Source organism: Nansenia antarctica, assembly GCF_963989245.1.
Source record: "Nansenia antarctica genome assembly, chromosome: 16".
In the NCBI taxonomy this organism is placed as follows: Eukaryota; Metazoa; Chordata; class Actinopteri; order Argentiniformes; family Microstomatidae; genus Nansenia; species Nansenia antarctica.
Window position 1 is genome coordinate 19,449,838 of NC_137686.1, and position 12,459 is coordinate 19,462,296.

At 44.7% G+C, this 12,459-nt stretch overlaps 1 protein-coding gene across 1 annotated transcript; it reads left to right on the forward strand.

Moving 5' to 3' along the window:
- Nucleotides 1-97: 97 nt before the first annotated feature.
- sppl2 (signal peptide peptidase-like 2) lies at nt 98-11,996 on the forward strand (the record flags this gene model as incomplete). Its single annotated transcript, XM_080546663.1, has 15 exons — nt 98-154; nt 1,138-1,254; nt 1,438-1,620; nt 4,617-4,706; nt 4,804-4,943; nt 5,619-5,761; nt 5,925-6,021; nt 6,140-6,256; nt 7,271-7,352; nt 7,548-7,622; nt 7,735-7,797; nt 8,012-8,111; nt 8,420-8,497; nt 9,091-9,251; nt 10,300-11,996. 15 exons carry the CDS (start codon nt 98-100, stop codon nt 10,477-10,479), a joined length of 1,683 nt encoding a protein of 560 aa, XP_080402789.1. The 3' UTR covers nt 10,480-11,996.
- Nucleotides 11,997-12,459: the final 463 nt, after the last annotated feature.

Here is a 12,459-nt window from a genome sequence, read left to right on the forward strand (position 1 = left end):
CCAATCAACGGCGAACGCACTGCAGAATGTGGGCGGGACATGTCAAAACAGCTGGTGTGCCGCACGGTGGGGGAAACAATAACAAGCTACGGACACCATGAGGGTCCCGATCACCCCGATCACCCTGGTCTGGGCGGCGATTCTCATCAAACAGGTGAGATGTTTCGCATGTCCGTTCACGCAAGACACTATGGCAAACACATAGGATACAGCTAACGTGTGGCCGATCTAAACAGGGTTAGTATTTGTTTGTGAGACAAATGAGCTTGAGCGCTACATGTCTGTTAGCTTGCGGAGATCAGTACCGATCAGGCCCAGCTGGATCCCGCACAGACATCCTTGCTGCTGGGTGCCACCTTCTGAATACCCTCGGCGCATTGATGGCTTCCCTTTATTTGAAGTGCAGTAACGTTTCAGGATTAACTAACTAACTGTCAGTCGTCTAGATAGTCCTTATGAGACTAGTCGTGACGTTAGAATTATAAGGTTCTATCTCCATTTTTGTCAAAATTGTGTGGTGTTATTTTTTTAAATGTTGACATTTTTGAGTTAGTAATTCATAAAATACAAAGGTTCCATCTCACAAAACATAACGGAATGTAAAAACTTTGACGCTCAATATCTCTGAACTGCCCTAAACCTTATCATTCTAAGCTCACGTACTAGTGTTGAAATTGTCTCCATTGCTTCTCATCTCAAGAGAGCTTATTGCTGCCAGCGTGATGAAGAATATGTCACTGTATGGTACAGTAGAGAGCAGCCGACCGTGTACATTCAACTTGGAATTAATGACAATCTTACATATAACCGTAGTCATTTAAACTATTTATAACGTCATCTACCGCGAGCAAAAGCTGTGTTTCCTGTGTTATAATGAAATGAAGTTTTAGAATTGAACCACTGTCCCTTCATGGTTGTGTAAAGATGTGATAAGGAAAGAAAGCGCCATGATCACAGTTGATCAACTGTCACACTGTTGATCATGATCACAGTTGATCAACTGTCACACTGTTGATCATTGTCACAGTTGATCAACTCTTTTGTAGCCTTCCCATTTTTTTCAGTGGTGTATCAGCGGAAAGTTTCAGTAACAGTTAATTTCTGTCTTACCATACACATGTGTCTGTCCTTTGACAGGTCGTGGGAGAGTATGGAATGGCCCATTTCAGTGACAAGGGCAAGAGCAAAGGAAAGGATTACTGCATATTCTTCAACTCTCAGTGGGCACGTCTACCTCAGGACCTCAATAAAGCAGTAAGTGTCTTCATGTAAATCAATAAAAAACACTGATCACAAAAAGCAGTGTGGAGATTTTTTTTTAACTGACATACCAGCCTAGAATGCGTACAGAGAATGATCTCACTGAGAGCTACATCTAACTAAGTAACTAATTAACTAACTGTAACTGAGCTGGTAATGGTGTGTTTCTGTCTCTAGTCACGGCTCCAGGTCTATGACCTGACAGCCTCGACCTTGTGCTTCCCCTCGGATGTGCCAGAGGGAGGGTTCCCCAATCGCATCCCCATGGTGATGAGGGGCAACTGCACCTTCTATGAAAAGGTCCGACTGGCTCAGCTCAACGGTGCCAAGGGTCTGATCATCGTCAGCAAAGACAGGCTGGTAAGAAACAGTTCCCTCTGTGATAATATGTTCGTGACGCCATTTGATATAAGGAGATCTTTCTTGGTCACGTGGCCGGAAATTATATATTGATGACTCAGAGAGAAGGTTGAATCGTAATCATTGTATTAGGCAGATCTGGGTTGCATTCCCATGTACAGATGTTTCCAAGACAGCATGCTCTGTTAAGTCCAAGCTTCAAGCATGGCTACGACATGGCTGGTGCCGAGCCTGGCTGTGGCATAGAGATGCCAAGCAAAGTACTGATGTTTGTTACAGCTTATATACAGTTCTCAGAGAGGGAAATAGCTTTACCTCGTAACTTACAATAGTGACATTAGTTCCCATACATGGCTATGCTGTTTTCATGCTGTTCTGCTCTTGCTGACCACTGCAGTGAGGCTCCTATGTCCTTTAGAGTTAAACTGGTCTCACTGTTACTTGATATGGTATGTGCCTGCTCCTAAAGAATGTTGTTTACTACTGAGAGTGGGCACACATAAAATATGTTTAAGGTTAAACAATGAGTATTGCAATATTTGATAGGCACACAACAATTTTGCATAGTCACACAAAAACGCATCATATCAGCTCACTCTTTTTTTTCCCCATGATGTAAGATTAATTTGACTGGTAAATTATTTCTATTGAAAAACATGTGGAGTTCTTAACAATGTCAATGAATGGCCACATCAGAAATAAATTAGGCATCGGTTCCATCATACAAAGTACATTATATGTCAATATAACAATGTCTGGAAGTAGATCTTCAATCAAAGGAACGGCCTTGTGTTTCTGGTAACAAGGAGTGCTATTTGATTCTTTGATGGTCATCAGTCTTGCACGTGTTCTTGCCTCTGTTCACAGCGTTAATAGGTTTTATTAACTTAAGACAATTTTAGCATTATCATTACACTACACCCCTCCTTTTCTTGACTCAAGTCTATAAAATCTTATAAAAAAGAACTCTCCATCAATGGATTGTGGAATTAACCTGCTCAGAAACAGTTGGAAACAAGAATACAGATGTTAAGCATAAGTCTGTTAATTGGGTTATCTGGACTGTTGTTCCCGTCCCTTAGAATTCCTAGAAGAAAGTTTGTAAGTTCATGCCATGAATAGTGTGTGCATGGTATAATTCAGCTGTTTACTGCTGATGACACTGTTAGTTGTGTGCGTCAGTACAATTGAACAATTACGACTACATAAAAGTATGTGTAAGTCTCTCTTGTCATCATCATGTCTCTGTCTTAAATCATAAGAATTAACATTTCCATTGTTTGTCACATTGAAATGTCGTTAGTTTGTCTCATTTCTCTTGTTTCATCCGGCAATAGCTTCCTTCAGCATCTGCAACATTCTCTCCCCACTTCTGCAATGGTTAACTTAGACCAGATCTTTAACAGCATCTCGGTCTCTTAGTCCTTCGCTCAATGTCTCTTGATTTCCTTGATTCTGTCAGGAAATAGAATTGACAGGCATTGTCAGAATACATTCCAGGTCTTTCTTGCTGAATTGTGTTTTCTCCATCAGAAATGTCCTCCTTTGATGTTTCACAGTCTTAGAGTCTTAATGCGTATTTCTCTGTTCACTAAATCAATCAAAATGTTATATGTCTGCTGAATCAACACAGATTTGCATGATCATTTCAATATGAGACAAATTTGTCTATTTGTTGTATGTTGTAGCTCGATGTGTGTGTGTGTGTGTGTGTGTGTGTGTGTGTGTGTGTGTGTTTGGTTACAGGAGCAGTCTCCGTTCTATTAATAGCCTAGGGTCAGAGTTTTAACACTCTCGCCCTGTTGTGAAGCTTGGTTCAGAAATATGGTTGTTATTCATTTCATTCTTAATGATAACATTCTGCATGCCATACATGTATGCTTCCCATGATGTTAATAGACATGCGGTTTTAGTAATCAATTATGTTGATTGAAACTTCTCTTAGAGTCTTTAAAATATTATGGCCAAATCTTTTCAAACTTAGTTTTCCTCAAAGTGCTGTGCTTTCAATCACGTATTTAAGGTCTTGTCCCTAACTTAATACACAGACTTCTGCTTTGTTCCTTACAAAGTTCAGAATCTCAATAAATCCTAACTCAGTGTTTTGACCAGTCACACCGTCTTTGACTATACAGCGCCTTCTATTCAAACTATTATAATTTAGTACTTTCCAATATCAATACATCTCCTTTTTGAAAAAAATTAGATTCGTTCTAGAACAGCAATTCAGGTTAAGCAAATAATTACATTGTGCCTTACCTGTTTCGCTGAATCTAGCATCCTGTTCGTTAGAAGCCATTTGATAATATGTTCGTGACGCCATTTGATATAAGGAGATCTTTCTTGGTCACGTGGCCGGAAATTATATATTGATGACTCAGAGAGAAGGTTGAATCGTAATCATTGTATTAGGCAGATCTGGGTTGCATTCCCATGTACAGATGTTTCCAAGACAGCATGCTCTGTTAAGTCCAAGCTTCAAGCATGGCTACGACATGGCTGGTGCCGAGCCTGGCTGTGGCATAGAGATGCCAAGCAAAGTACTGATGTTTGTTACAGCTTATATACAGTTCTCAGAGAGGGAAATAGCTTTACCTCGTAACTTACAATAGTGACATTAGTTCCCATACATGGCTATGCTGTTTTCATGCTGTTCTGCTCTTGCTGACCACTGCAGTGAGGCTCCTATGTCCTTTAGAGTTAAACTGGTCTCACTGTTACTTGATATGGTATGTGCCTGCTCCTAAAGAATGTTGTTTACTACTGAGAGTGGGCACACATAAAATATGTTTAAGGTTAAACAATGAGTATTGCAATATTTGATAGGCACACAACAATTTTGCATAGTCACACAAAAACGCATCATATCACTCTGTCAGTATTGGGACACAGCAAAAGTAAACTTGGGTTGTAAAGTACTTGCCTTTGTGTACGACGAATAAAGGATTGTATATCGGTGGAAAATCCCATGTATTTGTTTTTTTTACACCACACAGACACCCCCTGCAGGAAACAAGACCCAGTATGAGGAGATTGACATCCCTGTAGCACTGCTTAGCTACACAGATATGTTGGAAATCAGCAAGGTGAGAGAAACCACTGACCGGTCACCGCTGACACCAGAGATATACCTGTCTCACGCCGCCGCCACTGACTCTACACCTGTGCTTCCTGTCCTTGCAGAACTTTGGGGAGGGGAGGGAGGTGGCCATGTACGCGCCCAAAGAGCCAGTCCTGGACTACAACATGGTGATCATCTTCCTGATGGCCGTGGGCACAGTGGCTATAGGAGGCTACTGGGCTGGCAGCAAGGACATTAAGAAGTAAGTGAGAGAGGGGAGTGAGGGACCGAGAGAGAGGACACCAAACTGGTGTTCAGTCAGTCTACCTTGTCTGCTTTGTTGAATCCACTGTTCTGATTGGATCACTGTAGTTGCCATAGTTCAGAACAGGAATGAGAAGTCAGTGCACGGTTCTGTCCATGACTCGAAAAAACAACGTCACTCTTGACGCGTGGCCCTCGGTTGCTAGGCTTGTAGGGTTTGCTCGATTTAAACCAGAGTTAATTGATCTAGGGATCTCATCTCCAGAGAGGATTTGTCACAGCTTCATCTAAAATGCGTTTTTAGCCGGTTCCGATGTGCCTTCTGGAGCATTCTATTTGCGAACATTCTGAGGGCAATGCGCCTGTGACTGGCATCAGTTGAGGTCAACGGAATGAGTCAGTAGTTTCAGTTTTGTCAGAGGCCAAAGGATCCACAGCAGGACTGAGTTATCTATGGTGACTAAGCGAAGGGTCAGGAGGGGTTTCTGACGCAGGGCCGCAGGGGCTCCACTCACATCATAAGAATGAGTCAGGCACTTCAGTCTTGTCAGAGACAACAGGATCCACTGCAGGACTGAGTAATCATGGTGATTAAGGCCAGGGTCAGGAGGGGGTTTCTGACGCAGGCCCGCAGGGGCTCCACTCCATTCGCCCATGTCGTGTCTCCCTGCAGGCGCTACATGAAGCACAAGCGCGACGACAGCACCGAGAAGCAGGACGAGGAGACGGTGGACGTGACGCCCATCATGATCTGCGTGTTCGTGGTCATGTGCTGCAGCATGCTGGTGCTGCTCTACTTCTTCTACGACCACCTGGGTACGTGTCCGCCCGTCACCTGACCGTGTCCCTGCACTCAGCCACACCCGAAAAATCTCCATTGAAGATGCTTTTTAGTCTAGGATTAGGTTTAAGCCTTGTCTGTGAAACCGGCCCTAAGGCGTAGTGTGCTCCTGTCTGTCCCCTCCCTCCCTCGGTGTAGTCTACATGATCATCGGGATCTTCTGCCTGGCCTCCTCCGTGGGCCTCTACAGCTGTCTCTGGCCCTTCGTAAGGAGGCTCCCCTTCGGGAAGTGCAGGTGAGGCTCCCGTTAAAACGCGAATGTAATGAAATCGGGATTGTTTCCTCCTTTTCTCTCATCAAAGTTCCTGTGGTCCTGTGAGTCTTAACACGTTGTTGTTCCTCTGTGGCTGCAGGGTCCCGGAGAACAACCTGCCGTACCTTCACAAGCGGCCTCAGGTGCGCATGCTGCTGCTGTCGGCGTTCTGCATCGGCGTCAGCGTCACCTGGGGGGTGTTCCGCAACGAAGACCAGTGAGTCACCATAGAGACCTGTAGACACGGTTACATGGACGCCCCTTGGGGAACCACCGTTCTCGACGCTATGCATGACTATCTATTGTGATGTGACTGACACAACACATTTCTTCTTCAACTTGTGCTCGAACATCTGAATGATGATTGTAGTGCTGTCCCAAACGACTATTTTTCTAACGATTAATCTAGCGATTATTTTATCGATTAGTCGATTAGTCTAACGACTAATTTATCGATAAGTCTAACGATATTTTTTGTACTGTTCGAAAAGAAAAAAAAAATCTGATTTGTCTCCACCTCACTGCTATAGCTAACGTTACTCTCGCTGCTATGTTATGATTAGCTAAATTGATGCTAACGTAGCATGCGAGCTACGAGCTAGATAACGTACAGTAGGTGCTCGCACCACAATGACAATAGGCTACCGTAGCTAGCCAGCTACATAGCTAACGTTACTAACACCAGAAGACAAGACATACGAACTGTGGTGAGCTACATTGCTTGTGTAACATTAGCTAGTAGCTATCCATTTTTCACTCATACACTTAATTGTCTCGCCTGGTAAAATAAAGGTTTAAAAAAAAAAAAAAAACGCCATTTTGTTTATTTACGACTAACCGACGCATATTACGCAAACCGACGTATTGACGTAGTCGGTGACGTCGATGACGTCGACTAATCGTAACAGCCCTAGATGATTGGCTATTTATTTTCATCTGAATAGTTGTTGGCATAAGGGGCTGGTTTCACAGAGAAGGCTTGAGCCTAGTCCTGGACTAAATCACACTTTCAAAGTAAAATCTCCATTTAAGATGCTTTTTAGTCTAGGATTAGACTTAAGCCTTGTCTGTGAAACCGGCCCAATGTGTGACATAACTGCTGAATGCCGTAACGTGAATGCGGCTTATGTGTGAGTGAGGGAGTGAGTGAGTCATCTCTCTCCGGTGTCGGCCGGTGGGGAGGTTTGTTCCAGGCAGACTGTGACCCATGTTGTCCCATATGGTGTCCTAGGTGGGCGTGGGTGTTACAAGACGCCCTGGGGATAGCCTTCTGTCTCTACATGCTGAAAACAATCAGACTGCCCACTTTCAAGGTGGGTGTCATCGCACAACACACGGGCCTCTCTGTGGTGTACCGTACTGACCGCGCATGTGTGTTGTAATTGGTCAGAAGCAAGACGTTGTTCACCGTGTATTCAAGCTAATTATCGTCTGACAGTATATACATGGATAACTAGATCAGGTGATCGAGTGCTAGACACAAATAGTTGTTTTCTTCTCTCTTGCAGGCCTGCACTTTACTGTTGGTCGTCCTGTTCGTCTACGATGTTTTCTTTGTATTTATTACACCTCAGTTTACAGCGGTACGTTGGTCACAATGACTTGTTTTGTTATGCTTTTTGGACGTTATGGGTAATTTGCCCTCAACAGTGGGCAGAGGCTGAACCTCTCTGTTTGCTGTGACTTGTTCCACAGAGTGGGGAGAGTATCATGGTCGAGGTAGCGGCGGGCCCCTCCGACTCCTCCACTCATGAAAAGGTACCTTTGTCATTTGTGGAACACTCTGCTGTCAAAATCTCTTTAGGACCCTTTAACTCTGTCTTATTTTATGCCCAGTGCTCTGTAATTTCCTCTATGCCCACAAGTGCAGACTACATGGTCTGGTGATCTCATATTATGATAGTGGTGCTTTCACCTTTTATTGATGTAAGTGCATAAAGAGTCTCCTGTCTGTCCTCTGTGTGTCCTACAGCTTCCTATGGTGCTCAAAGTGCCTCGACTAAACTTCTCGCCGCTGGCGCTGTGTGACAGGCCCTTCTCTCTCCTGGGCTTCGGGGATATCTTAGTACCAGGTAACACCTACACCATGGGCTCCACAGGGTTGTTGTCCGTCCCCCCCCCCCCCCCACACACACACACGCACACACACACAGATGAAGCCTAATCTTAGATTTAAAATGAATCTTCAAGAGAGAAGAGATTTTCCTATTAGAAATGTTATCGAATCGAAGACTAGGCTTAATCTGCATCCGGGAAACCGGCTGACTGCACTATCTCTTGTGTGTGTGGAGATAAAGCTGCTATCTAGCTGCTACTTGTAGAGTGACACGCCTTAGTTGACACTCGTGTAACCCTCCTCTCTCCTGTGTGTTGCTGACAGGCCTTCTGGTAGCCTACTGTCACAGGTTTGACATCCTCATGCAGTCCTCTAGGATCTATTTCCTGGCCTGCACTATCGGTAGGTAACACACCTGACCCGCAGCTCGTTTCATAGGTCAGAAAACTGATTCCACCATTACTCAGTCATTGACCTCTAACCTAACTTTCTCTCTCTCCCTCTCTCCTCCCTTCATCTCCCTCCCTCCTCTACTCCCTCCCTCCCTCCTCCCTCCCTCCCTCCCTCCCTCCCTCCCTCCCTCCCTCCCTCCCTCCCTCCCTCCCTCCCTCCCTCCCTCCCTCCCTCCTCTACTCCCTCCCTCCCTCCTCTACTCCCTCCCTCCATCTCCCCCCCCTCTCTCCCTCCCTCCATCTCCCCCCCTCTCTCCCTCCCTCTCCCCCGACTCTCTCCCTCCCTCTCCCCCCCCTCTCTCCCTCCCTCCTCTCTCCCTCCCCCCTCTCTCCCTCCCTCCTCTCTCCCTCCCTCTCCCCCCCCTCTCTCCCTCCCTCTCCCCCCCCTCTCTCCCTCCCTCTCTCCCTCCCTCTCTCCCCCCTCTCTCCCTCCCTCTCTCCCCCCTCTCTCCCTCTCTCCCTCCCTCCCTCTCTCCTTCCCTCTCCCTCCTTCCCTCTCCTCCCCCCCTCTCTCCTTCCCTCCCTCCCTCCTCCCTCTCCCAGGTTACGGCGTTGGCCTGCTCATCACTTTTGTGGCCCTGGCTCTAATGCAGATGGGCCAGCCCGCCCTTTTATACCTGGTGCCTTGCACTCTCCTCTCCAGCCTAGCGGTGGCACTGTGGCGCGGGGAGCTGCCCTTGTTCTGGACAGGAAGTGGATTTGTGGTGAATACCAGTTTGATAGGACATGATGAGTGCCTTCCTTCGGAAACAAATTTCTAGCGTCATTTTACACAGTAACTAGAATTAAAGTTGAGTAACCCCGAAACAGATCCGCCCGTTCCAACTGCTGTTTCTGTCCCCCCTGACCCCCCCCCCCCCACCCCCCCTGTTTCCTTACTTTACTGTGGGTGCTCTAGTCTGCTGCTGAGGGCTCTACTGCCTGTGAATGTCGCTGCAGGTATCATATCTGGGCTTGCCTTATATCTTTTATTCTTCACTGTCATTAGACTCCTGATCTTGGATCAGTTTCCCATCTCGAGTAGGACTGCGCTCCATTCTAGGAAGTTGTTCCCTCTAATCGGCCCTTTTTCACTCCCCTTCACAGACATGATAGGACTGGATAGGTGCAGGTTGCACAGTGGAAAAGTATGTCGCTTAACACCTATCCAACTATTGTGTTCTGTCAGATCTGTGGAGGGGGGCTTGGAGGGAACAACTTTGTGTGATGGAACACGGCCTACATTTGAATGTTGTCTTCAGGGCTTGAATAATAATAATAATAAATAGAAATATATATATATTTGGTCATTTTCTGTGGTGTACACTCTTAGATTGATCATGAAATTGACAGATGAAATCAAGAATAATCCCTTGTGGTGATCTGGGGAAATGTACACGTCCCGGCATTTCTCCTACCTGCATAGTGTCCTTAGCTGTGATAGAATGACGGCTCTGTGTCCTGATTTAGTGTTTCACAAGGTGCCTAAGGGAAAATGCTTTTTATTTTAAGTGTTTCATAGCTCAATGCACAGTGATGGCTCTGCTAACACGATTTGTGTTAAAAGTGGCAAACGTACACCTAATAAAAGACAATGGAATCTTTTGTTAATTTATCTAAATCTACTTGTTGACAGTGTTATTTGTTGTGGTATTCTGTATAAACTGTGGTAGCTGTGTGGATCTTTGTTTTCTCTTTGGTTAACAATAGTCTTTTGTTCCTTGATTTGCTCCACAATGGTCTCATCTCGTTGTTGTTTTGTCTCCCCTCCAGCCTCCCATAGTACTGGAACCAATCAACTGTACGCAAACTCCAGGTCCGCCCACAAAGGAGCCCCTCACCAAGCCTGAGCCAGAGGGTCCCGACGCAACCAATCAGAGTGACGAGGACTCACCTCCTCCTTCACGTCAGGCCACGCCCCCACCTGAGCTAGAGGCCAGCAAATCTGACTAAAGGACTTCTCTTGTTCATAATCATGTTTTCTTTTTTGTTAAGTTGTTTACACATTGAACTCTCTCTCTCTGCATACATATATACAGTATATATATATACAGACATTAATTAAAAAACATTTCAGTGCACTTGGTGTGTAGGGATGGAAGAAGGGCAGAGGGCACTCACCTGTAGTGGCTGTCTTCACCTTCAGAGTTGCCGAGTCAGCAGGTTCAGCATTGGGAGTGCTGGATGAGAAGTCAGGCCCATGCGTTCAAAGAGCACAAACAAGCTTCAACAAGTCCACTGCTCCAGTCCTGTCCCCTGCAGGTGTCTTAGCTCTAGGTACTGAGATGGAATGGCACAGCACAATGCATACAGATGGCCAGACCTTTTCAACACTACACTCCCACTAAGACTAAGTTCAGGATCGTATCAGCCCCCTATGCAGATTAGCATTACAATTAACCCCACTACTATGAAAGAAATGTGTCGGCCACTGTTATAAACTCTGCTGGTTCGTTCCCTCTAGGTTTCCCTTCCTGTAATACCATTACCAATCCTAGGGACTGTTCTACATGACAGATGACAGGAACGTCCTACCCCTTTATAATGTGGTGCTATCATGGAGTCTGACTGAACCAAAGGTATCAGATAACTATTTTGGGCATCAGTAGTTCTTTTGTTTTTTTTCTGTACCTTACACTTGGATTGTTATTTTATTTTGCATGCTATGATTTAGTTTGAACCTGTCAGAAGTACAGTGTATGGTTTATAGTACACACTGTTTGTATATTGGCGGTGCAGCAGTTTTTTTTTCAGAGTAGATTTGTTATTCATAATGTCTTAAAAAAATGGGTTTTTGGCCTTTCTGGCTGATGTCCATGGTCAGAGATGGTATGTCTGTGCGTACTGCTTTTATGAAAACATGAAACACTGTACTGTACTTGTTATGTAATGTGCTGCAGTTGACTTTCTTTTTTTTTAACAACAATGGACAAGTAAGTGTTCATTTTGATGTTGGAGATATCTCATCAGCAGCAGTGGTGTAAGAACCCGTGGTGCATTCTTACTCCATACATTTGCACAATGTTTGTAACTCGTCGGGTTGACGTGAAGCTGTCGACATTTTGGGATGTCATACGATTCTTGTCAATCTCTTATTTACCGGTAGGATTTAAAGAAACTGGATTTTTTTTATCATTGTATACGGTATACATATAGTAAACTTTATTTGACTTTTTCCATTTGTGACCCAAGGATCTCCTCTATAACACAATATAGGGTGCAATAGATATATTCGGTATCTAAACGAAATATATATATGTGCTGTTGTTCTCATTGAGTTAGCTTACTTAACTAAAAGGTTAAGAGTTATACACTATAATCATATGGGTCCATACAAGGACCGTGGTCACTACTGGAGATGTACCAACAATCTATTTGGGGTCAAAGGTCAGATGAAAGAGGCTCACTATATGGGGTGCTGTGCCCTCTCTGATTCTACAGGACATGAGATATTCACCAGTATAGTTTGATGTCACCAAGTGGTTTTTAATACTTCTGTGTTGAAGATTACATATAATAAAGAAACAGTGCATTTCTTTTTTTGTATCTGTATTCATTGCGGAGGAACGACTACGTTCATGATCGAATGTGTCTTAGTTTATGCTGTGCCCAGCCCTTCTTATTTCAGACAAAACCTATATAGTGCACTAAATCTTATATTAGTAAATGGAGGACAAATTTGGCTGGAAAACATCTGTCCACCCATTCCTCTGGAAGCTGGCTGTTACAGTAAGTTACAGGAGTACTGGTACACATGTGAATATAGATCTGCCCTAGCAGTGGTTTGGGCAGATTGCTGGACCTGAATGTGTCTTTTCATTCTGGACCTCCACCTGTGGGCTCAGGCACACATACTCCTGGGGGGTGTGGAGATCAGCACCACCCTCACAAAGACACTCTTGTAGCTTTCAAACAGCCTCAGCGCGGTTGTTC